Here is a 27,946-nt window from a genome sequence, read left to right as displayed (position 1 = left end):
AAACATACAGTCTGGACCGTTCCATTCATATCAAAATGACCGATAATACAATTTGAGATTTAAGATCTGGTATCGGATTTATTTGTTAGTATCGGTACATCACTAGCAGTACTTTATATGAGCCTATATAGGTCTCATGAACATCAACAATCATCAGAACAGCTTCCACTCTTCTTGATGGGCAGACTTTCTATAATCTTGAGAATTTTTGTCAAGCTAACCGATTCTAATCATAGTATTGGGTAGGAATTTTTACACTGTATCTTGTAACATTTAGTACTGGTCAGGTAAGTTTGTACTGTCTACTACTACTATTTCTCATTAGTATTTATTTTGTCAAACTATATACAGCTATACAGAAAATGAGATATCGTTTTTTTACAGTTTTTGGTCTTACGGCGGCATTTGACCTTCAGTTACGTATGTCCATGAGAAACATTATGCAACAGTAATTTTTGCAAGTCTGTTTTGGAAGAGATGACTTAAAAACAAATGGTGCAAAGTCAAGGATATATATATATATTATCAAGTTGGGAATGAAATGGTTTGTCGTCCAAGTGTAGCAATTGCGAGAGCATGGGCGAAGAGAAGTAGCTGGCAGATTTGCATGAATGCTTTTGCCAGGCCTTTCATTGCAGCCACCTTCACTTTCTGCTTCTTTGTGCCTTTTGCTGTCACCACTTTTGGCTTCAATAAGTGAAGAACATTCTCTGTTGGGTTAAGGGTTAGGTTGCTGAAGAATATTCCAGTTATTTATCTAGAGTAGTATTCATGCACAGTGAAATGTCGTATTATCCCTTTTGTAGCATTTGGCTAATTAAGAGCAGAGACATTACAAAATCCAATGTGCCAATCCATATTGTAATGTATGTGCTGACACTTGATTCATTTGCTTAGCAACATGTAGCAGTGATGTTTGCACCTTGGCAATTTGGTATTCATCAACTGCTCATGTTTACTATGATTAGCAAAGGGGCATCGCTATGCGTTATCAGTTAGTGCTCAAATGTATGCGAGCAAGAGCTGCATTGGTTGAAAGATTTTTTTTCTTCTAATTTGCTTTTCTCGACGTGAATCCATCCAGATTATGGAAAGTGGCAATGATTGCCACAGACACTTGCTGCAGATTGAAGAAGCGTGTGAATGTGGTTTAAATCAACCACTTGAAACAAAAAGAAGGATGAAGTTTGGAATCTAAATCTCAAGGATTGCACAGCTCTTTTCGGAAATAGGCTAATGATTCCAAATTACCGTGTCATGGCGGTTTAACAGATGAAATGAATTAGCCCGATCAAAGACAGCCGTTTAAAAGCAAGCCGTCATTTTTAACCAATCCTATAATTAATATAATTTCATTATAGCATAAAAGCCATCTGGAACTATGTTGATGTAAAATTACAAGAATAGTTTTGCAAATCAGATCTTTGCTACTGGTTTGTGTGAATGTGCATGCTTGTGCAGAGTGTCTGGTTCTCTCACACCCTCCCCATCTTCAATGTGTTTGATTTCGGCTTTCACTCCTTCAAATACACACACACACACACATAGGAAATTAGCGCTTTTTATGAAACGGCACAACTGATATGAGAACTGATGTATTTGTGGTGGACATAGATGATTAATTTCACTGATTGATGAGGTCAGCTTAGTGCTTCCCCCCCCCCCCCCCCCAATATATTATGTTGAATGATATTATGCTACCTATAGCCCTTGAAAGTAAACATCAAATGACCTAGTTGAGATTATGCTTACAAAGTGTCTGTGGGGAAGATTTTATTAAATGGGGATGAAACTAAGCTCTTGTCCTTGAGTAGGTCTAAAGTGGTGCCAGCTCTTTTCCCAAACGTTCACAGTATATTGAGAGCCTTCAAATACTTGCGATGATTCGCATCTGTTCCACCTCTGTCTCTGTTCCCAAATGACCTTTGCTCTATTTCTTGCTATAGATGTTGCTCTATATATAAGTAGGCAATTATTAGAAAATGATGTCATTTAATTTTATTTCTCCTTCGCCCTCCTCTTAGTGTAATGGAATATAGTGGAACCTTTAAGGTCGCACACAATTCGTTCCACACATACACCAGCTATTGTTGTTAGCTAATTTAATATAAGCTACCATCGCTAGTTTGAATGTATTATAATGCCTCTGAACTAGTCTACAAAGCTGCTGATGCACTTTTAATGATTTTATTGAATAAAAGGTTAGAAAACATAAGCACATTCATAGAAAATGGCCGCAACTAACGGCAAGTCTCTCAACACGCGTATTAGCCCACCGGTTAGTTAGCCGGCTAACAGCCAGCCAACTCTCCACACTCCGCATATGTTATTGTGTTTGATGATACAAATGGGATAATCTGAATACTCGATTCGAGAAGTAATCAGAAGCTGCTGCTCTACTTGTCAGTCAAGGTACCACTGTATACATTTCTTTGAATTCTTCTCCCAATGGCTTTTGTTTAAGCTAAGTGCAAAAAAAACTCACAAAAAGCTCAAACAAGCTACACGAGTACAGTCATCCCGAACATTTCATCGACTTTAGAGGTTCCACTGTATATGGTCTTGGGTGTTTTTTTTGGAGTAAGTCCGTCTTTGACTCCCTTTCAACTCGCCTTGATGGCAAGATGAATGAAATGAACGCAATAGTGATCAAGTTAAGCCCCCGGGCAACTATCAAAGGGCAGCTGGTGAAATGTTGAGATGCAGGTAAAAGAGACAGCGGTATGAAAGTTAATGAGCACATCTAATACTGTGCCACTGTTTACAAATGATCCATCTGAGAAGACATAATAGCCGCTTCCATATGGTCTTACTGCAGTACTTTGCAGAGCTTCCCCCTACCTGCTCTCAATATACTACCCCTGAAGCATGCAGGATGCAATCAGCTTTATTTTTTTTTTTGATTTTATTCTTTTTGACTCCTGCATGGTATTGTACCGACTGCTTCTCTGCATGTCATCAGTGAAGCTTGAATCTCACGGACTGCACTTTTTTTGGTTGTCATTCAGAGGAGAACAAAACTTTTGTCGTTTTGGAGCATGAAAGGAAACAGGGCGAGTGGACATTTTAAGAACTGGTGAAGAAATGGGTTGAATGTGGGAGGACTATGGCGCTGCCTGGGAGGAGCGGATTGAGCAGTCATGTCTGCATCGAAATGCCGAAGAATTTTAAAGTTTGGGCTCTTTAAGGGCGTGGGGGTGGGGCTAATTATTTGAGCAATTTTGAGTCTTGGATCACTGCTGGCGTTTGAATTTGCAATTCATTATCAGCCCAGACTGAATTCCCTTTAGAACATCTTGAGGCCTATCCCAAGAAATTAAATTGACATACATTGTCTTGTCAGGAGGATGTTAGCCAACCGTTGTCCCAAAGTGTCTGATGAATATTTGATTTTCAATGCCAAATTAAATCATATCTGATCTCCTCCTAGACAGCCCATTGGGAATAATCAGCCGAGTTGAATGGGGAGGGGGGGGGGCTAAGGTGGATGTATCTCAGTGAGAAGGTATGGGAATGTCATCATGGATGCAGCTATGTACGGTGTGGTGTGTCTTTTTGTCCAATATCCTTGCATCCTCACAGTGGGCATTTGCACTGTCAACTCAAGCATGGCTGTCATCTATTTTCAGCAGGCAACGTAATTAGGAGTGATCATTTCCATTTTCAAACCTTGCTGGGGGCACTATAAACCCCATGGTGGTAGATTTACAATCAAATGTGAATACGGCAGCTTTTAATTGGATGCGGAAGCACATATATTTTGGGATAAACTGACACGAGGGTATGTTTGGTTGTCGTGTTCAAACCCAGTTTGATCTGTTGGGATTCCTCACCTCGCAGCGACGTTCTCGTTTGTATCTCATTGATTCTCATACATTTTTACAGCAATAAGCGGTCGACTGGCCTATTTCTGAATGCTCCTTGGTTTCATTCACCTCACAGTCACTGAATCTGAAATATGTTTTGGCATTTTCATTATCTCCCATTTCATCACATCATGTGACCAACTACATACAAATCAGTTTCCTACTTTTAAATAGGGATGCACTGATACAATGTAAAAATGTAATTCCCTTACTAATTAATTCGAGTGTACAGCAAAATAAAAACAAGCACTTTCATTTACAAATTGTACTTGAATGCAGCGCAAGTCAAGTTTATGTATATTATTTATATAGCCTTTAATCATAGCCGTTAACAGGACTAAACAAGAATGGTGGCCGCTCTGACCAGAAAGACCCCATTATTTACACGACAAATTATATCGAAACTGATTTAAGGATACATGGTGTTACCTACAACTCACTTTTATCTTCACAAAACCTGTATAATAAACAAAAAAGAAATAAGAATTTATATATATATAATATAATATGAACACCTTATAATCTAATTTTTAGGATCTAACAAATGCGACTTGAAACTCATTGCTGACATGGCTCCTACTCGAAAGATATGTCACGTGGTATCGGACTATTTTTACAACTACCAGATATCGTTATCAGTGCATCCCTCCTTTTAAACACAATTCTCCATCCAGCTGACTTGATTTGACTTTCATCTTTGTTACCTTTCAGCTTCCCAAAATACGACCCCTCCACTCCTCCATCATCAACCATCTCTACACTTTTTTTAGCATGTCCCCCCCTTCCCCAAACTGAGTGCCGTCTTACTCACTGCGTGTCTCCCACATGTGCTCGTCTTCAGGTATCATGACAAACAGGAAGTGACGAGTAACTTTCTGGGAGCCATGTGGCTCATCTCAATTACCTTCCTCTCCATTGGCTACGGGGACATGGTACCGCACACGTACTGTGGGAAAGGCGTGTGTCTGCTTACAGGGATTATGGTAGGTTCTCTCTTACACATTGCCCATCATAAATTCCGAGTGTCAACTTGTCTTTGTGGAACAGGGAGCTGGCTGCACTGCACTTGTGGTTGCAGTGGTGGCCAGGAAGCTGGAGCTGACCAAGGCAGAGAAGCACGTTCACAACTTCATGATGGACACGCAACTCTGCAAACGAGTGAGTGACCAGCTAGTGGCCATTATACACATAGGCAATGTAAAAATTCTTTGGAAAACTCTATGGTACTGGTTCTTCTATTTTATTTAATTCACTAGAATTTCTCCTTCTGGTTTCTCATCACAGGAGGCACCTATTTTTATTTTATTTTACATTTTGTTATGGCCTACACTCAAAATTTTGTTTGCCTGAACAACTACTGAGCATCCCAGTTTGTTTCCTTCTTTCACAGGTAAAGAACACAGCTGCCAATGTACTCAGGGAAACATGGCTCATCTATAAACACACCAAGTTGGTCAAGAAGATTGATCACGCCAAGGTGCGGAAACACCAACGCAAGTTTCTCCAAGCCATTCACCAGTAAGTTCATATCAAGTGATATGCACCAGCACCCATAAATGAGAATCAGAGTGCCCAACCTAAAAAAAAATCATGTAGAATAATGTCCAATTTCAGATTACTTCAGTGATAGAAACCATTTAAGATGTCTTCTAAATAGGTATAATATTTTGATTTTTGTGATTGTGAGGCACGCACACACACACACACACACACACACACACACACGTATACACGACAACGTAGTGTAACGGTCCCAACCCCCTTCCTCTGTTCCCCTTTTACCGCCAACCCCCCTTTGACCTTGTGCTTACAGTGAGAATTGTGAAGGTCGTTTTGTGAATGTCGTGCGGTTAAAACTGTACTGTGTTCTGTCTTTGTTTTGCTCTATCACCGCAGAGCTCAGAAGTAAGTTGAGTCTTCTATGTATCCTCCTTCTGTCTCCTCAACATCCTCCTCTCTCCTCCGTGTCTGCCTTTGACATGCATGAACAGAGTGTGTGTTGCCAAAATAAGAACGAAAACAAACCAAAAATACACAGCGCCATTGTTTTCACTGAAGTCGGTGTTCGATTGACTTCGATCTTGCTTGCCGTGCTCTCTTGAAGGGAATGGAGAAAAAAAAAGAAGAAGAAAAAAAAAACGAGCGTCTACGTTTTGCTGCTGGTGTTGATGGTGGAGGCTTGCCTAGGGCGAGCGTGAGAAAGAGAGAGCGAAAGAAAGAAAGAAAGAAAGAAAGAAAGAAAGAAAGAAAGAAAGAAAGAAAGAAAGAAAGAAAGAAAGAAAGAAAGAAAGAGAGCGAAAGAAAGCTAAAGAAAGAGAGCGAAAGAAAGCTAAAGAAAGAGAGAGCAAAAGAAAGAGAGAGTGAAAGAAAGCAAAACAAAGAGAGAGCGAAAGAAAGAAAGCGAAAGAAAGTAAGAAAGAAAGCGAAAGAAAGCAAGAAAGAAAGAAAGAAAGAAAGAAGCATGTGAGCTTTGTTGGCTAGCGGTTCATTTTCATCTGTACTATGTTTGCCCATGATTAATATAGCTGCTCTGGAGGCTGGCTATATTAACCTGCATCGAGAGAACTCTTTGTGCACGCCCACTTTTTTTTGTCAACACAAACACACACAGCACACATATACTCGTTCTAATCAGGTTGAAATGATTGCAGTGTTTTGAATTTCTAAATTTATCAATGATATTGGAACTTGTGCACACCAGGATTAATTTAGCTCCCAATTCACTTTGGCTGGGGTATGATTTTTTTATGCTTCCCCTTTTTCTTTTTTTACCCAATAAATAATTAATTCATACATTCTTCATCGAATACATTTTAAAGAGAGGTATCTTAAAAAAAAATCTCAAATTACCTTTGATTTTATATTAATAATTCACAGGGTTGTTTGAATAAAGTAAAGTTGCGTCTTTTGTATCTCAAGGCACCGCAGCACTTTTGTCTTCACAGCGTAAGCGCGGAAAGATGATATGCACAGCTCACACGAGGGAGTTTGCACATGAATAAAAGCCATTGAGTTCTATCTTGTCTAGCAATTTGCTAAACAGACATCTCGGTGATGTCCAAATGGCAACGTTGCCATCAATGACACACTCAAGTGTGTCTTGAGCAACGACATCATGTATGAAAGCAAAGCGACGCCATTTGACATCTCATTTCAGGCCCCATCAGTAAAACACGTCATGTTACAACAACAAACACATTTCATTGTGTATTACACCACTCACAGCCACTGCACGCAAAAAAAAAAAAAAAGTTTTGGAATTCCTGGCACTGGACTGGGTGTGGCAGTGACAATGGGCATGTCATTGTTTTTTTTTTTTTTTTTAAATGTCTTCTTTTTGGGTGATAACCAATGAGAATGTTTTGATTTGAAGATTTGAAGGATGCGCTAGAATGGAAGCATATTGCATTCTTGCTGACAACTACAACCATCGATAATAACACAAATATATATATATAAGCGTTAACGATAACATGTCTCGCATAAAACGTCGTGTTGATTTGTGCGTTCATATTAGCCGAAATGTAATTTCCATTTCGCAAGCGCTTTATTTTCTCATTTACCACTGAGCGAAGTAAGTTGCACTTTATTGAATTCATTACATTAGCCACAGCTTGAGTTATCTGATGCTTAGTTGGCAAGTTTAGCTAACACTTCTCACAGCTATTCCAATGAAACAACAATGATGGTAATGTACTCAACCTTACTGTGCCTCTCGCTCTCTTTTTACCGACGTAAGCAAAAGCTACATCATCAAGAACCCGCTTGTAAACACGAGACACAAATGTAATATGCTTCCGTCGTTTTGCATGTATTGGTTTGCTATTGAATTGACAAAGACCAGGAAATGCTTGAATTTCTATACATATATATTTATTTAGCATATATATATATGTATGTATGATGATTAAGTGGAAAGCATGCGCAGTGACATTTTTTGATTTTGATTTCATATCACGAGGACTCCTGATAACAAACTGTTGTTCCTCCTCCTTTTCTTTCCCCATCGGCCCTTTCATGACCCTAAACTATCTGCTACCTTCCACTCTTTTTGCAATTCTCCCCGATTCTCTTTGGTCTTGTCTTTCCTTTGCCCCGCCCCCGTCTCCCCATCTCGACTTCCTTATGTCTCCGCCCAGACTGCGTAGTGTGAAGATGGAGCAGAGGAAGCTCAACGATCAGGCCAACACCTTGGTGGACCTGGCGAAGGCAAGTTTACAGTAACACCAAATACAATTTATTTTTTATTTTATTTTATAGTATAGTTATATATAGTTATAGTATTATTATTATTATATTTTTTTATTATTATTTTTGTTATAGTATATTTTTTGTTTGTTTTTGTTTTGTTATCGTATTATTCTTTTTTTTTTAAATTCTTTTTCTTATAGTATCTTTTTTTTTTTTTTTTTTTTTTAATGGGCCAAAACCGATCTAGGCGTTGAATCGCATTTACGCACTTTGCTCCACTTTGAACTGGCAACTACAATCTAAACTGACAGGGTACATTCCAAGCTGCAAGGCTGAGACCAGAAACTCCGCGTTAAAGAGCAGAGAGAAGGCGTCTTGATCCTGGAAGGCGTACAGAGAGGTTAGAAGGGGGACGCATCACGCCTCGGCGGCCTCGGCCCTGCCGCAGACATGAGGCGAGGCAAGGCAGCAGAGCAGAGCAGAGCAGAGGAGAGCAAAGACACGGTTCAAAGGGAGGCGCTATCCTGCAGCCTCATTTGATGTGGCTGGCATTTTCACTCCAGTGTGTGTTTTAAAAGGTCACAAGGCCACCTCCTTTAATGTGTGTTTACTCGCCCCTCCCTCCTCTGCTCCTCCATCGCATTCCATCTGTGTGCAGGAGGTAGTTGAGCGTCTCCTTTTGAATCCAACATCCAATATCTAACTGTCAGATTGAATTAATATCGGAATGCAAATTAGGAATCTGGGTGGTTTGCAAAATCATTTGGGATAAATTACCGGGTCGTGTCTTTTTTTTTTTTAAAAGAGCGCATCTACAAACAAAAATTCTCCCGAAAGTTTGAGAGGGCCAATTTCCGAGTTGAGACGGAATATGCTGGCATTGGCAGATCCCACGTCGACTGTGAAAAGCCTCTCATTACGTGAATGAGGAACATGAAGCTAATGCTTGAGACATTCAAGAGCATCTCTGGCTATAAATGGAGGAGGCGGTTTGTTAAATTGGCAGCAAGATAAAATCTTTGCTGACTTGCTGAAAAACTGCCGCGCTCTTTCCTCGCCATCTCGCTGCTAACATTTCCTTCTATCACGGTGTCACATTTAGAATACAAATCTTCAATCTACACTCGTAATTTATGGAAAATTATTATTTAAAGACCCTTAGTCGCTGTGGAGATTTGATTTTGACAAAGTGGCTTCGGTGCATTAAAGTCTTCAATCTGAATCAGACTTACTTTGAACTTTTGGATATCTAATTTAATTGCTGCTTGATGGCTTATGAACTATCCAACACCGTTTCTCCATTCGTAGACCCAGAATGTGATGTACGACCTGGTGTCAGAACTCCAGGAGCGCAGCGAGGAGCTGGACAAGCGAATCGGCACATTGGAGGACAAGCTGGACTCTGTGACGGGCAGCCTGCAGGCGCTGCCCTGCCTCATCTCCCAAGCCATAACCCAGCAGCAGCAGGACTTCCTGGACGGCTTTGTTCACCGCTTCCGACCCGCCTCGCTAGCCTCCGAGCGCTCCGAACGCTCAGAGCGTTCGTGGACGTCCACCACCCGCAGGCGGCGCTCGCCGTCCACCGCACCACACACCTCCTCCGATAGCGGATAAGAAGCACCTTTCCGTATCCATCTCCTCACTTTGTTCTTCTTCCCTCTCAAAGAGTCCGTCGCCGGACTGATGTTGAGCCCATATCCTGACCTCCCTCTCCCCGTAACACCGATTAAATCCAAAAACCCATCTCTCTCCCGCTGTGACTGAGTGTTTCAGCGCACGACTGGATCAGAGCAACTAAAAAAAAAAAAAAAAGAGCGGGGCGGGGGACGAAATCCCCCCAAAAAAAGACATCTGAAAAACAAAAAAAAGAAACAAAAGAAAAAGACTAATAAACCGAGATAAAGTAGAGATATGGTTTATGTTTTAGCCATTGTATGGCTGTTCAAGTTAGCTTTTTTTGTAAAAGCCCTTAAAAATTGACTGAGGTCAGGGTCACTGGGGTGAGAGCTGGCTATCACACCGGAGAGTCCTTAACCACCTGGGGGGAGGGGGCGGGGCATGAACGCGGTGGTATTCGGTGAGGAGGGTGAGACAAAACTTTGGATTTCTCTTTCAAAAGACCGGTGTCATGGATTCTTTCCCGTAGGTTAGCTGCTAACGCTTTGGAGAGGAGCAACGTGTCCCACGCCAGCCGAGCGAGACGGCATTACTACTGGGTAGGAAAAAAAATGTACACAATTGCCAACTTCAAGGTTTCAGCTTCCTTGTTCTTACCAAGGGAAAATGAGAGCGACTATCTTTTTTAGTTACATATTGACATGTGATTTTTCAGTGCCTGAATGTATAAATAGTAGAGGGTTATTTAATTACTAATTTCAGAGCTTTTTTACGATGTTAACAGTCTGACTACAGCATTGCATTCCCTTTTCAAATACATTCCTCTCCGAATATCAAAAGATCTTAAAATGATGCATCACATGGCCTCTGTTGAGCAACCTTGCTTTGAGAATCGTTTTTCTTTTCTATTTATACTAACAACATTAGGGGGGAAAAAATGGAGAATGTTCCGAGAGCGAGCGAAAGTGTCTTTTATGTGTGTTTGTATGAAAAGGAATTCACTTTTAGCTCAATGCTGCACACCCATACGTAACATTTAGTGCACCTTCCTCAGTGTCGCTAATTAGAGCCACGGCGCTCGAAAGATAATGGCTGCTGGTGTCAACGGTCGAAAGTGAGAAAGGGAGCAGAAAAAACAACAACAACCTGTCCCTTTGCATGGTTCTGTGCAAAAAAATTATAGTTGAACGTACTGTTCCCTTGCTAACTCGAAATGATTTGCAATTTTTATATATGTCCACTATTTGATTGTGTTTGTCACTTTTTTTTTTTTTTACAGAAAATTACTTTTCGTAGCACCTAGAGTTGCACTAAATGCGAATTCTGTAAAGCGTTCCCTGTTTAAAAACAAAAGGCAAAAGAAAACCATGGTTATACAAAAAAATTCTGAAAGGACGTGAATAAAAGTAGTGAAAAAAATGTCATGGCTACAAAATATTGAATTGGTCCCTGAGGAATTTCAACGCAAAAAGAAAAAAAAAAAAAGAGTTTGTTTTGTTGGAAATTCAAATGAGTACACTGAAGCAATGTGAAGAATAAGTTTTAAGATAAGAGTTTTAAAATCCATTCAGAGAATCATTAGTTTACATTTTGAAAGGGTATCAACATTAGATTTTAAGAGCGGCATTTCTTAACTAAGTACTGGGAGTTTTGCTGGTTGCTTAGCAACCACACAGCCATGGAAAAATCTCCTGGAACCATCCCCATTGGAATAAATGAAACCAACATGAGGAAAATAATGAACTAACAAGAATTTTTTTTTTTTTTTTTTAGTTGCACATCACTGTTTTTAAAATCCTTTCAAAAGAAAGAATTTATATATATAAAAAAAACTGATTTTTATTTTGACAAGAATTTTGAGACACTGGATTACGGCGACATGATTTTGAAAAAATACTCAAATTATAATTTTTTTTCTTCAACATTGTTATTGCAATCAGGTCCTTTTCCCATATATTTTTCTCAACAAATAAATTCGATTAATTGTTCGGACCCACCATTGAGTGTTCCATTTAAGAACATACCCCCCCACCCCTCCCCTTCAAGCTTGAATTGATGAAGCATGACTCCCCCTATGACCACCTCGAGCTCCTTGTACAGTGCGACACTCCTCTGCCCCACTCGTATCAACGAATGTCATTATGGCTTCCCTTTCAATCAATGTCATACGATTACTTAGGACGACTAATGGCGAGCGGCTTGATGCCTGTTCATGTCTCATGCTTCAATCTCCTTATTACGTCGTGAGGTTTAGCCTCGTGTTTGTCATCTGTCATCATTGTCAATATGAGTCACACAAAGCGGCTTCCAAAATGGCCTCCAGCAAAGATCTCAAAATCGAAAAAGATAACTACAACAGGAGGGGAACCCTCAGGTCGTGCTTTGTGAGTGTGTAATATTTGGTTACGCAGGGTAGGATGGTCCGATGCTGTCATCATACCAAAGAGGGAAAACAGAGAAATGACCCATGATTCATAATTTGTGTGGAGTGAATAATTTCAATGACTAATACAAAAGAGTAAAAGACAAATTTGAGTGAAACATTTTTGTTTTTCTCCCAAGTGGATCTCAAGCAATTAGAATGGTTCACTCAAATGAATTGAAACCTTTAAACACTTTCCAGGAGGCCATATGAGTTTCCCTTTTTGAATTGAACTATTGAGATGAATTCAGTTTCCCATAATATTCCGATTGATTGATCTACTGATGTTACCAAAAATATCTATATTCGCTCCTCAAATGTTTTAAATAATTTCAAAACTTTTTCCATCATTAATGTGACCTACAACCTGTAGAGGTCAATTGAAATTTTTAAAATCTACTGAGATAAGTGTTAAAAGGGTGTGCACACTTGTGCAACCCATCCATCCATTTTCCAAATCGCTTATCCAGTTTTTTTTCCAATTGACTTGTAGAGGTTAGATCATTAATATTGGAACAATATCGGAAATTATTTATCATGGTTTCAATTTTTCACATCACAAAAATGGCATTTGAACAGGAATGACTATGACATACAAAGCCCTGCCAAAACACAATTTCGGAATTAACTCCCTGGTCAATTTTCTCCTCTTGAAAACATTTTATATTAAAAGTCAGGGGCTTGCATTGGTTTTCCGATGGTATGAGATAAGCAGTCTTTTATCACCTTGAGAGGAAATCAACACTTTATTGAACAATAACACTCACCTAAAATGAAATGTAACCCATCTGTTGTTCTGTGCACATTGCCTCGTGATGCATAACGTACACGCTAGCGCAGGATACGTTCAATGAATGGAAAATGGGTTGGTTGGACATGTTCTCTGTATGCACTTTGCTGATTTTTAATTTTGCAGGTCAACTGTTGTCCTAGTAAGGAGAGACACCAAGGTCACAACATTAAAGACTTTCCCCATCGATACATGAGTCTCCCTTTTCTGTCTCTTTTTTTTTTTTTGAGTTTTTTTATGGGAGTTGAAAGAGTATAAGGGCTACACAAATAATATTAAAGGAAAAATCCGATGAGAATGTGATGTAAAATCTGAACCCCACTTCAGTAGATCACCATTTATTTTATTTTTTTGGCGTAGTATGTCAAATTTTCAAGCCACTATGATTATGGGTAATGCAAGACGTGTATTCTGAGATTATATTCAAGTATCTTGAAATCATAGTTTGCAGCATTTAAAAAATATATGATGACCTACAGATGGCAAAAAATGGCAGCAAAACTCGAAAGAATTTTGAAGCAAACAATTTGTCCGCTTTATTGTACTAACATTGTGACCATAAGTGTCAATAACTTACATTTTAAAGTTGTTCTAGCCAGCTAGCTTAATGCTAGTGCTAACATATAACAATTAAGCAACTGATATTTGACCAGTGCAGCCACATTTAGATATTCAACACAACAGTAGTTGCAGTCATATATTCTTGACTTGAGTGTACAATTTTTTTAAGGCAGTTTGAAAATTTCATTCTGTGCCATTTTACTGCACACAGCATTCAGGTGATCAAGCTAATGTGCTACTATAGTTAAACAGCCGCTGAGGCCTTGTTCCGCGGTGCAGTCAAATAACAAGCTTTTATTCGTGTCTACATGTCCAAATAGGGCTCAGCGTGGTTAATTACAGCCAAATCGGAAGGCTGCTGGCACCAGTCCGAACCACAATGCTGCTTAGGTTAGCCCATCGATGACATTTGGCTAGCTCATAATGCTGCGTTTGACCCTCACACTTGGGGAAGGAATCCTGTAGCAGTGAAAGGATCATCACAGGTTGTCCAAAGGTCCTTTGGGGACAGCTTGCGGCAGGCAAGGAAAGTCATTTATTATCTCCATGCCCGGCCGGCCCCTTTCTTCTCCCTTTGTGTCTGCGCACGGACAAACTTCATGCAGCTGAATAATGCTTCACGCCCTGCCAATCACCAGCAGCTAACGGGCTTTGCTGTGCAATTGAGAAATCGGAGAAAATACAAGTATTGATCTTCCCGAACATTTTCTTTCTCTAATGCACACTAAGCTAGAGGTGCAGAGTGAGTGTGGAGGGCCTATTCATTCCACTAAATGTTCTTTTGAGTGTCTTATTTCAGCTTCCGTTGTTTTTCTCTCTCTCTGCCGTTCCGTCTGTGTGTCTCATTTCTCGTCGGCCAAGAGCGAAAGCAGAGTAAGAGGATACAAATGAGGTGGCTGTTGCTATAGTAGCTTCATTTTACTGGGGAAGGAGGATTTTCTTGCCTTAAAGCCACAGGCCATGCGTCAGGACTGGCGGTGTCTGTAGATGTGAGTGTTCACATTTTGCTATCCACAAATGTGTTTTTCGGTGAGCGTTAATAAACAATAGTCACATTTCTGATAGTTTTAACAGTCAAGCAAGAGTAAAAGTAAAAGAGTAAAGTAATGCCTGATGCATTTACAGTGCAGCAAAAATATACTATAACAGTACTCAGTCATAAAATCCTTATCCACTGCAAAGAACATCTAATATTAGTGCCGTACTGGTGAGCTTAGAGGAGTTGAAACAAATAAAAAGGATAGTATATCTGGCTGCCTGTCTCATACTGCCCTCAGGTGGCCTATGGGGGCACACTGGAAAGAGATGCGTAACGCAAATTGTTCAATGTTTTACAGAGTACAGCATTATTGAGTGTTATTTTGTCCTCATTAAATATAAAATCCAATATGTTTTGCTGTTTAAAGGGGGGTAGATGAAACTGAATAATGACATTTCCCACTCATTTGAATAAAAAAAAGATTATTTGAGGTACAATTGGCTTTAGTTACGAAATTTCTTAGGTCAAGGTACAACTATATATACACAAGAATTTATTGAGATTTTTTTAGTTTGGAGGTATACACATTAAATGAACAATCTCCATATGAATATTTGAAAGGTTAGTAACATTTTAACTCTTAATTGTGTGTATATGAGACATACAAATGCCTCCCTCTGTATGAGTATTGCATCCATGTGCTGCTTGCGCATTTCTTATGACTACTTGTGCCGTGGAGCGGCAATGCAGCAGATGAGGACGCCCCAGGCCACTGGTGGGACGCTATTCACTTGAGGATGTGGGCTGTGTTATGTACTTCGACTATCCTATTGGTCACCAGTCCTGCTGAGAGCATGTGTGTGGGTGGAGAAGGGAGATGGGGGTCACTCCAGATGTCCTTGCCCTGAGCTGTCTCAACATGAAAATCAACACTGCATTTACAGTGTTCACATTATAAAGATGGAATAATTTCTTGAATTATTTTAAATAATCCAAAAGCAACTGCCCGCCCCCCTTGATATTTATGCGATTATTTTTTTCCAATATTCTTTTTTCATGTATGGTTATAAATACATAGCAATTAGCAACGTTTTGATTCCTATGGCATTTGGGGCGAATTATTTTTAATCAGGCTTGAGATTGTGAGGGAAATTATTTCATTCAATTGAATTTGGTTAAATTCTGAATTTGATTTGTTCTTATTTTTGAACAGATCATGAATATTTAAAAAAATATATCTTTTGAAAACGTTCTCCTCTGTTGCGATTCCCAACTGAATTGAATCTGGTCTCTAAGCAATGTAATGTTAGGCCAGGTATACAAACTGAAAACAAAAACATGTAAAGTTGGCAGAAATGAGTGTGAGCGGAGAAAACGTTTAGCAGGGGGAACATATTAAGACTGCCAGGAGTCTGCTTCTCTCTAGTGGCAATTTGTAGAATTGAAGCAAAAATGAATCATTCAAGAAGTTTGACATATACTACATAGCTAAGTGATTTTAAAACCAGACAGATGGACCAGATCATGACACAAAAAAAAGTTGTTGCACGCAAACTAAAACTTGCGTTTCAAGTAATAAAAAATATTTTAAATATATTTATACTCAAGATTATCTAAAAACATGTTTTTTGGTAAGGCACTTTCATATGGTTGTTTAAAATACATAATATACAATTCTATTCAGATCTCAGAATTTCGATCGTCAAAGCAGGAAATTGAATGTTAAAAAAAAATCTCTCCTCTCTCTCTCGCTCTCTCTCTCTCTCAGCACAAGCAGTTCAGGTTTAATATTTAAGCTTCACCTCCCACCTACTCGCCCTCCCTGTGTGCACGTGCGTGTGTTGGAGCGGATATCAAAAGCCAACAGTGAGTCACTTGAGAGAGATTGAGAACGGCTGGGCCTAGTGGGCCTGGCAGACCGAGAAGCCCTTTTGCTGCCCGTATCAGTTCCAGGGCAGAAACTAAATACCTCCACGAGTGGAGCAATAAGACATGGAGAAGGCCTGAAGGTAAGTCTGGATCTCAGCTAGTTTCCATTGTCAGGTAAAGTGACATTGTTGTTGGCAATGTTGTGGTTTGTTGCCGTTATGTTTCACTGTGAACCAGTACGGCTTTATGATGGGTGAAAGTTCAACATATAGTTGTGCTAGAACTCATCCTTGTCAGTTAATCATTTAATACATATTTAATATCTTGCTGAGGGTCCATGACCTTACTAGTAAGGCAATTCGGTGCACCAGTAGAATGGCTATGGCCTATGTACATTATTTTTCCGCTATTGCAGTGAATCAAGTGTGGTACTAGTACATTACAGTGCCCTCTAGTGGTATTGATTGATTGATTGATTGAATATTTATTGATCCCCAGGGGTGGGGAAATTCAGGCCCCAGCAGTATCCATACCACAGAGTGGGTACACAAAAGACACACAGATGGCATGAGCGCAACTCAATAGGCTCTCATAAGGCTGCCACACAACGGCGCCACAAAGAAAGTCAGAAAGTGCACAAGATAAAAGCCATCAAAGCAAAAACAAAGCTAAAAGACAAAGGAAAAAAAGCAACAGCGGCCAACCAGCACCCCTCAATACAAGAGAACACCCAAAACACACAAAATAGCCTGTGTGAAATATGTGGGTGAGCAACGTATATTTATATTTTTTGTATAAACAAAAATTGCGATAAAGCTAGGGTTTAAACCAGGGGTGTCAAAACTAAGGCACAGGGGACTTCTACAGCGATTTTTTGTGGCGGCCTCAATTACTCAAGGTTTGTTTTGTACATAAAAACATTAGACAGTAATACAATCTGGTTTCTTTTTCACTGAATAATTATGTCACGGCTCTTTTTTCAGTGAATACCAAAATCAGCCTACACAATGCAGAAACCAACTGGAGTGCCCGTGTGGGTGAGTCACACACCCATACCAGAAAGCAGCTCACGTGATGGTGACTCCACAAGCAGCACATCACATTCGCCCCCTTCTGTACAGAAGGACAATAACGATACAAAAGGGAGTTTGACTAAGCTGAGGTCATTCATCCCCACTTCATGGGGCAGCATGAAATGGAAGTGGGGAAAAGACAGCCTGGACGACTCTGAAGCCAGCAGCGGTCAGATCAAGATCGTCCCTGACGGAACCAGGGTGAGCCCTCCTGTAAGTCCCTTTCTGGGACGCACGAAATGGGACGAAACCCCGGAAAGGCCTTTTTTAAAAGAAGCCAGTCAAAGCCCAAATGACGATTCTCTACTCACGAGCATCCATCCAGCCGAGTACTATGCTGAGAAGTTGGAGGTTTACAACCAGAAGTACTCTTACTTGAAGTCATGGCCAGGCCTGCTCCGACTTTTGGCTGGCATTGAGCTTCTATTCGGGGCTATGGTCGTCGCTTGCATCATCGGCTACATCCATAAAGACAGCGAATGGTCCAACACATACGGGCTGTATAATGGCGTCTACAACAACGGACTGGGCCTGTCGGGATACAGCTACAGTGGACCAATGACTCCCTTTGTCGTGTCGGTGGCTGGAGTGTGTTGGGTCTTGACGATTATCCTTCTGGTGTTGGGAATGACTATGTATTATCGCACCATCCTCCTCGATGCACCCTGGTGGCCTCTGACCGAGGCCTTCATCAACATCACACTGTTTCTACTGTACATGGCGGCGGCCATAGTATACGTGAACGACTTGAACCGCGGGGGGCTGTGCTACATGACCATCGGTATCAACCCCATCTTGGCCGGTCTGTGCCGAGTCGAGGGCGGCCAGATGGCGGGAACCACTTTCATCTTTATCAACATGACCATGTATCTGGGAAGTTTTGTGGTCTCGCTAAAAATGTGGCGGCACGAGGCCAGACGGAGAGAGAGGGTGGAGTTTGAGGACAAGGTGATGGTAAGGAACACTTGAAGCTAAATTTTCTTTTGTCTCATGTTTTGTTAGGACACATTGACAAGCCATTACAGTAGGGGCTGACTTTGGCAATATTTACTGTATGGCTAGTTTTAGTTAGCATAAATGTAAGATGTAGTTTCAGTTTTTTTAAAGTATGAAAATGTTGTTGCGTTTTTAATTTGAGGTATTTTACTTGTTTGTTAACTAAAATAACCTTGGCAACATGGCTCCACGGTAGCACATGTTGAGCTACCATAAATGTTAGCTTTTAGCAGTCGTAATTATTTACAACATGAAATAAATTACACATACAAATGACTAGATGGATATGATTGGGCACATAAGCTAAACAGGAGAAACATTTTCTTGAGTCTATCACTTGATTTGCATTATCTCTTATTTTTATGCCTTTGTCTATGCCTTGGTTTCACACTCAGCAATCCACAAGTTAAAATACCACTTGAACATCACATCACCAAATGGTCTGCCAAGTTGTTTTAATTTGATTTTTTAAATCAAGCCGCAGATTTATAATAAGTGACATCAGCAATCCCACTAATGAAAGTAAAGTACACAAGCCAAACTCAGCTGCAGAACAAAAGGAGGGAGAGCAAATCTGATGTAATTTAATGTCAGTCAAGACAATCTGCAGTGAGTTTGCTTTTATTCCGTATTGGTGTATCAGCTTTTTTTGCTGGCAAACACTTGAACATAATTTAACTGACAGCGCGCTTGCTTTAGTGCATTCAATGTGACAGAAATAGACAAGGTGCAGTCAATTCTGCTGTCACATGTGGAAACGATGTACGGCAGTTTAAGTGAGTCTCCCCTCCAAATCATTTAGTAGGATTGATTTAATTAAATGTAATGTCTTGAAATTTCACCCAAAAGCCTAATTAATTTTGCTGAGTAGTGTTTGTTCAGATACGGACAAAACCTAATCATTTTGTATCTTCAGAAGCCGGGGGAGAGCGCTCGCTCCAACCTCCTGGCCCCACCAAAGGCAAAACACATATCTTTCAAGCCCAAAGCAGACGCGAGAGGAAGCAAAGGTCAAAAAAGGCCGGATGTGCTCACCTCTGTCATCAAGAAGAGCCCCGCGTGCATCCCCAAAGTGCACATCATTGCAGATTATGTCATGTAAGCCAACAATTTGGAAACATCCACCAGAATGGACATTCTTGAATCCATCTGACAACTAAATTGTCATATCTGTCCCTCGCAGGAAGTACCCGGAGATCAGCTGTGTGGAAGAAAGGGAAAAATACAAAGCTGTGTTCAATGACCAGTATCAGGAGTACAAAGAGCTTTACAACGACATCAGTGCCACCCTGAGTAAGTTCAGTGAGCTGGATGCTGTCATGGCACGACTCATCACGGATGGAAAAAGCAGAGAGGTAGGAGATGTGAAGCTATGACCCATGTCGGGAATATTTCACACCCCTTTCACAACAAAGACATGACGTCATATTTTTTTCCAGGATCGAGACAGGATTCAAAATATCATAAAGCAGTATGAGCTGAAAAAGAGTGTAAGTGATGATAATGTCGCCTCTAATTGACAAAGCAGCTCATTTGCAAATATCAGTCAGAAATATTTTTACACTGTTGTGTAAAATTTAGTCTAGGTAAGACAAAGAATTGGATCACAGCTGATTTTGTATTTGTATTTTCTGTTTCAGGATCCTGCTTTTTTGGAGAAAAAGCAACGTTGTGACTACTTGAAAGCCAAATTGACGCACATAAAAAACAGAATCCATGCTTTTGACCAAAATACGACTGGTTTTGAATGATAACAGCCCATTTTATTATATTATTGTGAATAGACAGATATAATTTTCTGAGGAATGTACAAGATGTTGCTTTATTTTTCTACATCTTTTTATTTGCACGGCCGCTATTGGCTTTCATACTTACTACTACTGTAGATTAATTTCGTTTTCGCCATCTTTGTGGTTGTACTTGTCAGGAAGTGACTGGAGCAGGGCGACCAAATGCAGCTTGGACCAGGGTTTATTGAAGAACTCAAAAGACAAACTATAGTTGCTCGACTAGGGACGTGAATAAAAGAACAGAACAGAACGAAGACTAGAAACAAGAAGATTTGTGACTAGAACAATTCGACAGGGAGTGACACGCAGACAGGACTTAAATACAAGACAGTTAACGAGAGGCAGGTGACGGTGTTGTTACACTGATCAGAGCACAGGAGGGGAGGGGCGAGCACACAGACACGCGAACCGAAACTATGACATTAAAACAAGGAAAGAAACTGTGACAGATCTTGACAGTACTATTATGTTGTATGTAAAGTGCTTTGTTACAGCTGTTGTAAAATTCACTAAATAAAGTTGCATTCTATTGTTATTTTATGACCTTTGAACTGCCTCACTTCTGTTCAATTCCATTGACTAACATCCAGCCATTCATTCCCTATACGACTGTGCGAGCCAATCACGGAGCATATAGACAAATACACACTCACATTAATGGACAATTTGAAGTCATGAATGAACTTATCAAACGCAGAATCAAAGAGTCCCATAAATCAAAACTCAGGCTACAAGAAAACACTAGGAACCAAAAACTCATCATTATAGCCATCACAGAGGGGGGGGAGAGTATTTGGACAGGGCCAAGGAAAACATGACACTACGAACCTAATCAAAATCAAAAACACTGACCATGACAGAAGGCTTAAACCATGTAGTGACGACACAGTATGTATATTATTTTTTATTATTAGCTACAATCATCAGAAAAAATAGTTCTCTCTGTACAATGTAAAGACTGTTTGCATTTCATTTTTGGTCGCTAATTTAATGACAAATATGTTATTCTGTTTGGCCCACAAATTTATAAATTGACTAATAATAGGGAACATGGACATCACCGCTTATCACTGGCCACAGCATTAGGTACACCTACACAATGTGACCAGATAGTAAGCAGTTACGTGATCAACAGTCCCGTGATATTTATTGTGTGAATTTAGATTTTTTTGCCTCATTAAAATGTAATTATTTGTTCTTTTTTCTAATTCATTATTATTATTGTTGTTGTTATTATTATCATGATATAATTTACTGTCCTTCCCTTTAAAGTCCAGCCACTTCCCAGACAAACTTAACACGTGTTGTCCAACGTGGGTTGGGCCGCGGGCTCACTTTTGCTGAGACACCAGCAGAGTGGTGGCGGCTCCCCACTGGCTGCAGCAAGAAGAAAGCACACTCTTCTTTTCTTCGGTGTGTTTCCTGCGGCTGAATCATGAGAGAAGAACTTACAGAGGTCACTGTGTGTGGTGGGGAATGAGACTACAAGTGTCAAGTTAAACTGGAGGGTCCAAAGTTGAAAGTTCAGGTAAGTTGTTTTGCTTTGTTTAATGTTAACATAGTTTTGAGCATGGCAACTCCGGTCCTCGAGGGCTGCATATTTTCAATGTCTCCTCGTTGCAACATACCTGATTCAGATGGTCAGATAATCAGCAAGGTCTGCAGTAGCTAGAAAACAATCCTGATCATTTCAATCAGGCAAACAAATAATGCCCATTTCAAATGTAATTCTAATGGCATCTAAAATAAAAGAAGTAGATCATTGGTGGGAGACCAAGTGTTGCTGTGAATAGGATAGCTCCTCCCACCGTACAAAGCGTATACTTTGACACACTTCCTTGACACCGATAACTACTTTCCTATTAGGGAGGGGTTTGGCGCCACCTTGTGACATCTTTGGGTGCTACAGAAAGAGCATAAAGCGAGCGTTATTTTTTAACTGAATTGATGTGGACACATTTCATGAATAAAAAAAAACTGAGAAGTGCTGAGGTTTGCTGTAGGAAGTAAAATACATTGAAAGTTAGCACAAAGTAGAGAAAGGAGCATAATGTTGGTTCACCTTACAATAAACTCATCCCCATCCAATCTGAATTATTAAAAGCTTGCTGGTTCAAGTTCCATGCCAGAGGTGAATTCTGAGAGCTAGAGATACCTGAGACTGGGTTCTGCTCACCGAAAAGCAGTGAAGTCTGGAAACAGAACATTAAGAATTGGTATTTTCAAATAACACAAATGTAAATATCTCAAATACCTGATGTGCAAGAAATAAAGTCAAGACATTTTTCTAATCAACGTCAGAAATACATTTAGGGACACAAACTGGTGTGCACAATGTGTCCACTGTTGAATGAATGGAACCTCCAATGCTAAATCAGCAAAGATACCTCAACCTCAGCACTGAATCATTTCTCTCTCCTTCCTCCAGATGAAATTTTCGTAATTGTGGTACTAAACCATGTACGAACCTCGGCGCTATGACAGCCCGGCTCCGCACAGCCCGCCCTACAGCACCACCTCCCTCAGTTTCCATCCCACAAGAAGCGTGCTCTCCCCTCAGAGCCAATATGTCGGCTACGCCTTCAAATCCCCTGCGGACGAGCCCTACATGGAGGAGACCCCTCAAGACTTCCACCGATGGTTTTCACCTCCTGGTTTCGTCAAAACTTTCCACGGAGCCACAGTGCTCATGTCTTTCCTCATCTTCGCCTGCGTGGCGTCAACGTTGGTGTGGGACATGAATGGGTTTGGGTACACTCTTGGTGGTGCTGGGAGTGTTCCAGGGGCGGGGCAGGGGTACTACGGCGGTAGCTATGGTTACAGTAGCTCCTACATGACCCCGCAGTCTGCAAAAGCCGCAATGATCTCCATGGCTGCCATCGACTTCCTGGTGTCACTGGGGTTTCTGGTGGGGGGTTTCTCCCGTTCCAGGGCCATGAGAGGCTCCAGCTTCTATCTCACTGTGTTCATTTGCGACACCATCTTAGCTGTTCTTCAGGTGTGGCATCGTTTTGGTCATCCGAGGCCTTAGCATTGACTCTGACTGAGTTTCTTCCAATCGCAGGGCATCATTGATATCATTTTTGTGATTGGGGTCAACCCGATGTCTCAGAGCTCACAGAGCATGCTGTACAATCCAATCCTGATGATGTGCCAGAACATTCCAGACAGGCCCAGCATTAGTGGAAGTATAGGAGCTGGCTTTCCTGGCGGCTTTCCCATGTACAATCAGTACCTGTACCACTACTGCTTCATGGACCCGGAGGAGGTCGGTATCTGTGGCTTGATATGTTGTGCAAAACTAGGAATGAAATCGTCATGGTAACCGGTAAGTTATGGATTGAATTTGATGATCTCTTTTCTCAGGCGGTAGCATTAGCATTGGGTCTGATGGTGGTGTTGGGCCTGTCACTAGCTGCTTTCTACTCCTGGAAGACCCGCAGTAAAATTTGGCGCCATGGCAAAGCTAACATCTACTGGGACAAGCCACTGGTCAGGCAGACAGAGGGGCAGAATGTACAAGATTGGGTGAGATTTATTATTTACAAACATTTTTTTTTTTGAAAATGCACGATTCATTTTGATGCCATGTTGGGTCATCAGACGAAAAATCACAATGGATTTTTGCAGAAACTGACCATTCACGACCAAGTTCCACATAGTCGTACAAACTGTTATTGACTCAACGATAGTTGACTTTATTCGAGGCACACCCAGGTTTCACTCTGATGGATCATTAACTAGTGATAGCTGCAATAAAAGCAGACATAGTAGAATCTCTCATAGCAATAAAGAAGTACTGCAACCTCAGCTAAGTCATCTTAAATCTCTCACTATATAATCATGAATTATTTTCACTGACTGCAAAATAATTGGTTTTATCTAAATGAGAACTCAAGAATGTATTTTTTACATCAAATTGCAATACTAGCTGTGTAGGCTTTAAGGGGAAGTCAACTCAAAATGTTCTCTCTAAAGTCCTTATTGATCCCATATCATACCAGGAAGTCCTTGTGCAGCGGGCCTACAGTAATCAAGCAGGAATATATATCGAGGAGAGATGCAACAAAATTCATTTGGCCAGGCCCAGAGAAGCCCTGGCCTACATTCGCTCAGTGATTGGGAGGTGGCTTCATTTGAATGCTGGGCCACTAGTGTACTGCAGTGCAGGGAAAGCATATTTAATGTATGGCCATGTATAATGTATAAAAGGATTGGGTTGCCACTGTGCTGCTGTATGAATCCCCACAGAGTGGTGGCAGTAAATGATTCAGTCTGGCCGGCTTTGCACAGCAGCCCAAAAGTTAGCTCCTTGTACAAGAATCATATATGATCAAATGTCATGACATGACAACGCCACTTAGAATTAATGGAGAATAAACAAAACAAAACAAAAAAAACGGGGGGAAAAAACAGAATTAATATCATATGAATTGCAATACCATGGGATGAAAACAACCTAATCAGATTAGTATGTAGGGAATTAATTGGATTGGAAATACGGTGTTTAAAATAAAAAAAACAAAAAACATTCTGAATTCAAACGATTATATATCCTTGACAAAGTAATGCCGCTAGATGGCGCCAAAGCAAGAACAGCGAATTTTCTATAGCTAGGAAGTTGTTCAATAGAATAACAGATTGATTGGTTTTAAAATAAGCACGTAAATAAATCACGAATGTGAAATATGCTGGGGTTCACTCTATAGTTCTTTCTCTAATTTTTGTTTTGTTTTTTCACAATTAAAATATCTTAATGCAGCTCATTGCTTAATTTACGCTAGAGTGATAGAAATTGGCCAGGTAATAGTAACCAAGTAACTCGCAAGAACTACTCCCAAAATCAGGAAAATTTGAATGACAGTTTCGCAGTATTGCTACAATTCAGCACTAAGTACTTCTGAGCCCTTTGATGTTTTTTAATATATTGTAAAATGCACTGAAAACCACAAGCCTTGAATTAACTTTATAGATGTCTTTAAATGAGTCATTTTATGTCCTTAATGACTAAGTGGACTAGAGCATCGGCTCCGAGGGGATGCAAACAAGAGAAAGCACTCTATTAGATAATGTACATTTGCTAGCGGATCATTAGATCTATGTCACCAGCTGTTTTTTTTCCCCCATGCCATCCTCATTGCTCTTTATCCAGATATATAGGTCAAAAATGAGAAGTCATTAATGATGCATTAGATCATATGACAGCAGATTAGATATATTCTATATACATATGTTCTTCCAACAATTGTGACACAATTTATTTCTGTGCAAATGACTACATTTGGTAGTAGGAACGTCTACTTTAATCGGTCTGTCTTTTTGTTCTGTTTGTTTTTGCTTTAGTTTTTTTCAAGTATTTGTATTTCTATTTAAATCGGAATACCTAATTTTTCTCTTTACTGCGTTAGGTAAACCGTGTTGGAGAAGGAAGGAGCACCCAGCAGGCACCAACAATTGTTATGTCAGAGAAAGCAGCTTCTGACTTTCGTGGGGGAAACAGCGCAACGTCGCACCGCCACGATACAGGCCTCATTTACGGTGATGGAAATTTGAACAGCAACAGGTAGTGTTTGTTTTGTTGTCATGCAAACGAAAAGTGTCAGCGACAGAATACTCTGTTATGCTTGATTGTGTATTTTTCTAGTTTCTGTGAGAATAGCAACAAACATCAAGAGGCCGAGCATCCAAACCAGAACAGCAGGTTCGTAGTGTGCAACAGCTCCTCTGGTAATGGCGGCAGGAAACTCGCCTCAAGGAACCAGAGGAACCACGAGGATCATGCTGCAAGTGAGATGGCTGACTTCCAAAATGAAACAGCTTACACCACTGGAGGAGACACTGCTAATGAGCTGGAACAAGACCAAGAACAATACCTCTTCAGGTGACTTCACCCTCGGCTGACAAAGAAAGATACTCATTTAGCTTTTACAAATGTTTGTAATGAAGACAAAACAATTATGTATTTGCTGCATCCCAATTATGAGGAAAATAAATATTTCATTTACAATGTACACTATGTGCAGACTGTACCCCGAAATCCTCTCTGACCAGCAGCGCCAACAATCCAGGCGAGATTTTGACTCGTCGCTGGGTCGTTATAAGAGCCTGTGTAAAGAAATGGATCACATCTGTGACCAGATTCACGAGCTCAGTCGAGAACTGGACTCTCTGGACAAGGACTCCAGCAAGTATCAGGTAGCTAGGAACACATTTGCAAATTTTCATTCAAATTCCAATTGAGCTGTGTATTAGCCGGTTTGTCAGATCATCAAGAAAGATTTGAGTGGAAATACTTTTGTGACAGTTTTGTTTGGCGGTATGTCGTGATTAAAAAATGCGTACTTATTAAGTGTATTAATAACATTATTCTGGTTCCATTCTAAGGGCGTGCTTGATGAATATAACAGACTAAAAGATTTAAAAAGGGTAAGTGAAACAGATGTGCAGTTACATACAATCAACATCTTGAGGCATAACAGATGCTAAAGCTAATAGCAATGAGCTAAATACCTATAGAGATGAATATATACTTAATCTTATAAACAGTTTTTTTACTATTGCGTACATAATCATAAGAATATTTTACCTACAGATTTGTGAAATGTAAAGTACCATACTTTCAACCTATAATTTATTTTCTACTATTTACTAAATTGTTACAGATTAAAACTGAATATTTTTTTTCAGCAGCTGGTTTGCAAACATTTGTAAACAATAATTTCTAATTAAAACCCTAACCCTTTTAGGCACCAGATTATCAAGCAAAGAAAAAGGAGAGCAAGGAACTTCGACAAAAACTGTTCCACATCAAACTCCTGGTAAAAAACTTTGACCAAGGCCTTTGCTAGTGCATGTCTATCAGTTTAACGTTGAAGAAGGACACAATCAGCTTTTGACTGCGCACGTTTATATTGACAAAATGCATAAAACATGTTGGTCACTTTGTTTACAACCATGTTGCACTAATGTTAGCTAGTGAACTTTGCTCTGAAAATCTAAAATAAAACATAGTCCTTTGTGAAAGACAATCACTTACGGTGAATATAAAAAGTCTACACACCCCTGGGCAAATTCCAGGATTTGGTGAGCTACAAAGGTGAGATGTAGATAAATAATTTCCTTTTCTCCACTGTTATGACCTTATACTTTTCAAAAGGGCAAGTATAAATAAGCAACTGGAACAATGTGGTTGCATAAGTGTGCACACCCTCCCATAATTGGGATGTGGCTTTCGTAATGGGGCTTTAGTCAAGGCAATTAGAAATAGTTCAGAATAGCAAGCAATGTTTGGGCAAAATGTTCAGACTTTTGCTGCAAAGTGTAGAAAGAAATGTCAGGAAAAGCCTACTTGAACAGCTAAACTTGATTTGGGCTTATCAAATGCACTTGTTGGTATGTGTGTACTGACTCGCATTCGAATGTTGTTTAATTCTGAACACCCACATCCTTGATGATAAGAGGGTGTGCACACTTTTGCAACCAATTTTAAAATATTTCATTTTGCAACTGTTGAAAAGATTTTTTTCATTCTCTCCATTAACAAGTACTTGTTTTAATTTTCACACCAAAAAGCTGGCAGTTGAACAGAAATGTTTAGACTTTAAATCCAATGTATGATACATTAGCAATAATGAAATAAAACATTCCATATATTTATTTTGAATATTTAATGCAAATAAATGAAGGACCTCTTTTGCAGCACATGCATAGAATTAGACGTTTGTGGTGCACGTTGCAGTGTTTATTTGGCATTCGTCATACAGCTGTAATTGCAACACTTTTTTTCAACAAG

The 27,946-nt window shown here is 40.0% G+C and overlaps 3 protein-coding genes across 6 annotated transcripts in view; all 3 read left to right on the top strand.

Annotated features, from left to right (window-relative positions):
• The window catches only part of kcnn1a (potassium intermediate/small conductance calcium-activated channel, subfamily N, member 1a), a 39,453-nt gene extending 26,376 nt beyond the window's left edge, over positions 1–13,077 (top strand). Inside the window, exons 6-11 of the mRNA XM_037275367.1 lie at positions 4,708–4,849; positions 4,914–5,024; positions 5,257–5,384; positions 5,763–5,771; positions 8,006–8,075; positions 9,366–13,077. Of these exons, the coding sequence (XP_037131262.1) occupies positions 4,708–4,849; positions 4,914–5,024; positions 5,257–5,384; positions 5,763–5,771; positions 8,006–8,075; positions 9,366–9,671 (766 nt within the window). The 3' untranslated portion in view covers positions 9,672–13,077. The remainder of the gene's footprint in view (positions 1–4,707; positions 4,850–4,913; positions 5,025–5,256; positions 5,385–5,762; positions 5,772–8,005; positions 8,076–9,365) is intronic.
• A 3,113-nt stretch (positions 13,078–16,190) lies between these two features.
• On the top strand, positions 16,191–20,694 carry ocel1 (occludin/ELL domain containing 1). 3 transcript variants are annotated; one of them, XM_037275387.1, is made up of 7 exons: positions 16,194–16,435; positions 17,279–17,332; positions 17,417–18,322; positions 19,281–19,462; positions 19,548–19,719; positions 19,804–19,854; positions 20,005–20,694. In XM_037275387.1, exons 2-7 carry the CDS (start codon positions 17,303–17,305, stop codon positions 20,113–20,115), a joined length of 1,452 nt encoding a protein of 483 aa, XP_037131282.1. In that variant the 5' UTR covers positions 16,194–16,435; positions 17,279–17,302; the 3' UTR covers positions 20,116–20,694. The 3 variants fall into 3 exon arrangements, with proteins under 3 accessions (XP_037131281.1, XP_037131282.1, XP_037131280.1); XM_037275386.1 differs by having other exon boundaries at positions 16,191–16,435; positions 17,279–18,322; positions 19,284–19,462; XM_037275385.1 differs by having other exon boundaries at positions 16,196–16,435; positions 17,279–18,322.
• A 795-nt stretch (positions 20,695–21,489) lies between these two features.
• On the top strand, positions 21,490–27,806 carry zgc:154006 (uncharacterized protein LOC563016 homolog). 2 transcript variants are annotated; one of them, XM_037275382.1, is made up of 9 exons: positions 21,490–21,682; positions 22,583–23,152; positions 23,267–23,422; positions 23,521–23,682; positions 25,563–25,717; positions 25,799–26,035; positions 26,178–26,349; positions 26,539–26,580; positions 26,901–27,806. In XM_037275382.1, the coding sequence occupies exons 2-9, from the start codon at positions 22,613–22,615 to the stop codon at positions 27,000–27,002; spliced, it is 1,566 nt and encodes a 521-aa protein (XP_037131277.1). In that variant the 5' UTR covers positions 21,490–21,682; positions 22,583–22,612; the 3' UTR covers positions 27,003–27,806. The 2 variants fall into 2 exon arrangements, with proteins under 2 accessions (XP_037131277.1, XP_037131276.1); XM_037275381.1 differs by having other exon boundaries at positions 23,219–23,422.
• Positions 27,807–27,946: the final 140 nt, after the last annotated feature.

Source organism: Syngnathus acus, chromosome 17 (assembly GCF_901709675.1).
Source record: "Syngnathus acus chromosome 17, fSynAcu1.2, whole genome shotgun sequence".
Classification (NCBI taxonomy): domain Eukaryota; kingdom Metazoa; phylum Chordata; class Actinopteri; order Syngnathiformes; family Syngnathidae; genus Syngnathus; species Syngnathus acus.
Note: the sequence above shows the minus strand (reverse complement) of the source record. Positions and strands in the feature narration are given on the sequence as shown.

Bases quoted from the DNA above. Each gene is read 5' to 3' on its own strand.
- ocel1 (XM_037275385.1), top strand. From the start codon at position 17,303: ATGCAGAAACCAACTGGAGTGCCCGTGTGGGTGAGTCACACACCCATA. The intron at 18,323-19,280 runs GTAAGGAACACT...TTGTATCTTCAG, and splicing joins AGTTTGAGGACAAGGTGATG to AAGCCGGGGGAGAGCGCTCG. The intron at 19,855-20,004 runs GTAAGTGATGAT...TTTCTGTTTCAG, and splicing joins AGTATGAGCTGAAAAAGAGT to GATCCTGCTTTTTTGGAGAA.
- zgc:154006 (XM_037275381.1), top strand. From the start codon at position 22,613: ATGTACGAACCTCGGCGCTATGACAGCCCGGCTCCGCACAGCCCGCCC. The intron at 23,683-25,562 runs GTGAGATTTATT...TTACTGCGTTAG, and splicing joins GGCAGAATGTACAAGATTGG to GTAAACCGTGTTGGAGAAGG. The intron at 25,718-25,798 runs GTAGTGTTTGTT...GTATTTTTCTAG, and splicing joins GGAAATTTGAACAGCAACAG to TTTCTGTGAGAATAGCAACA.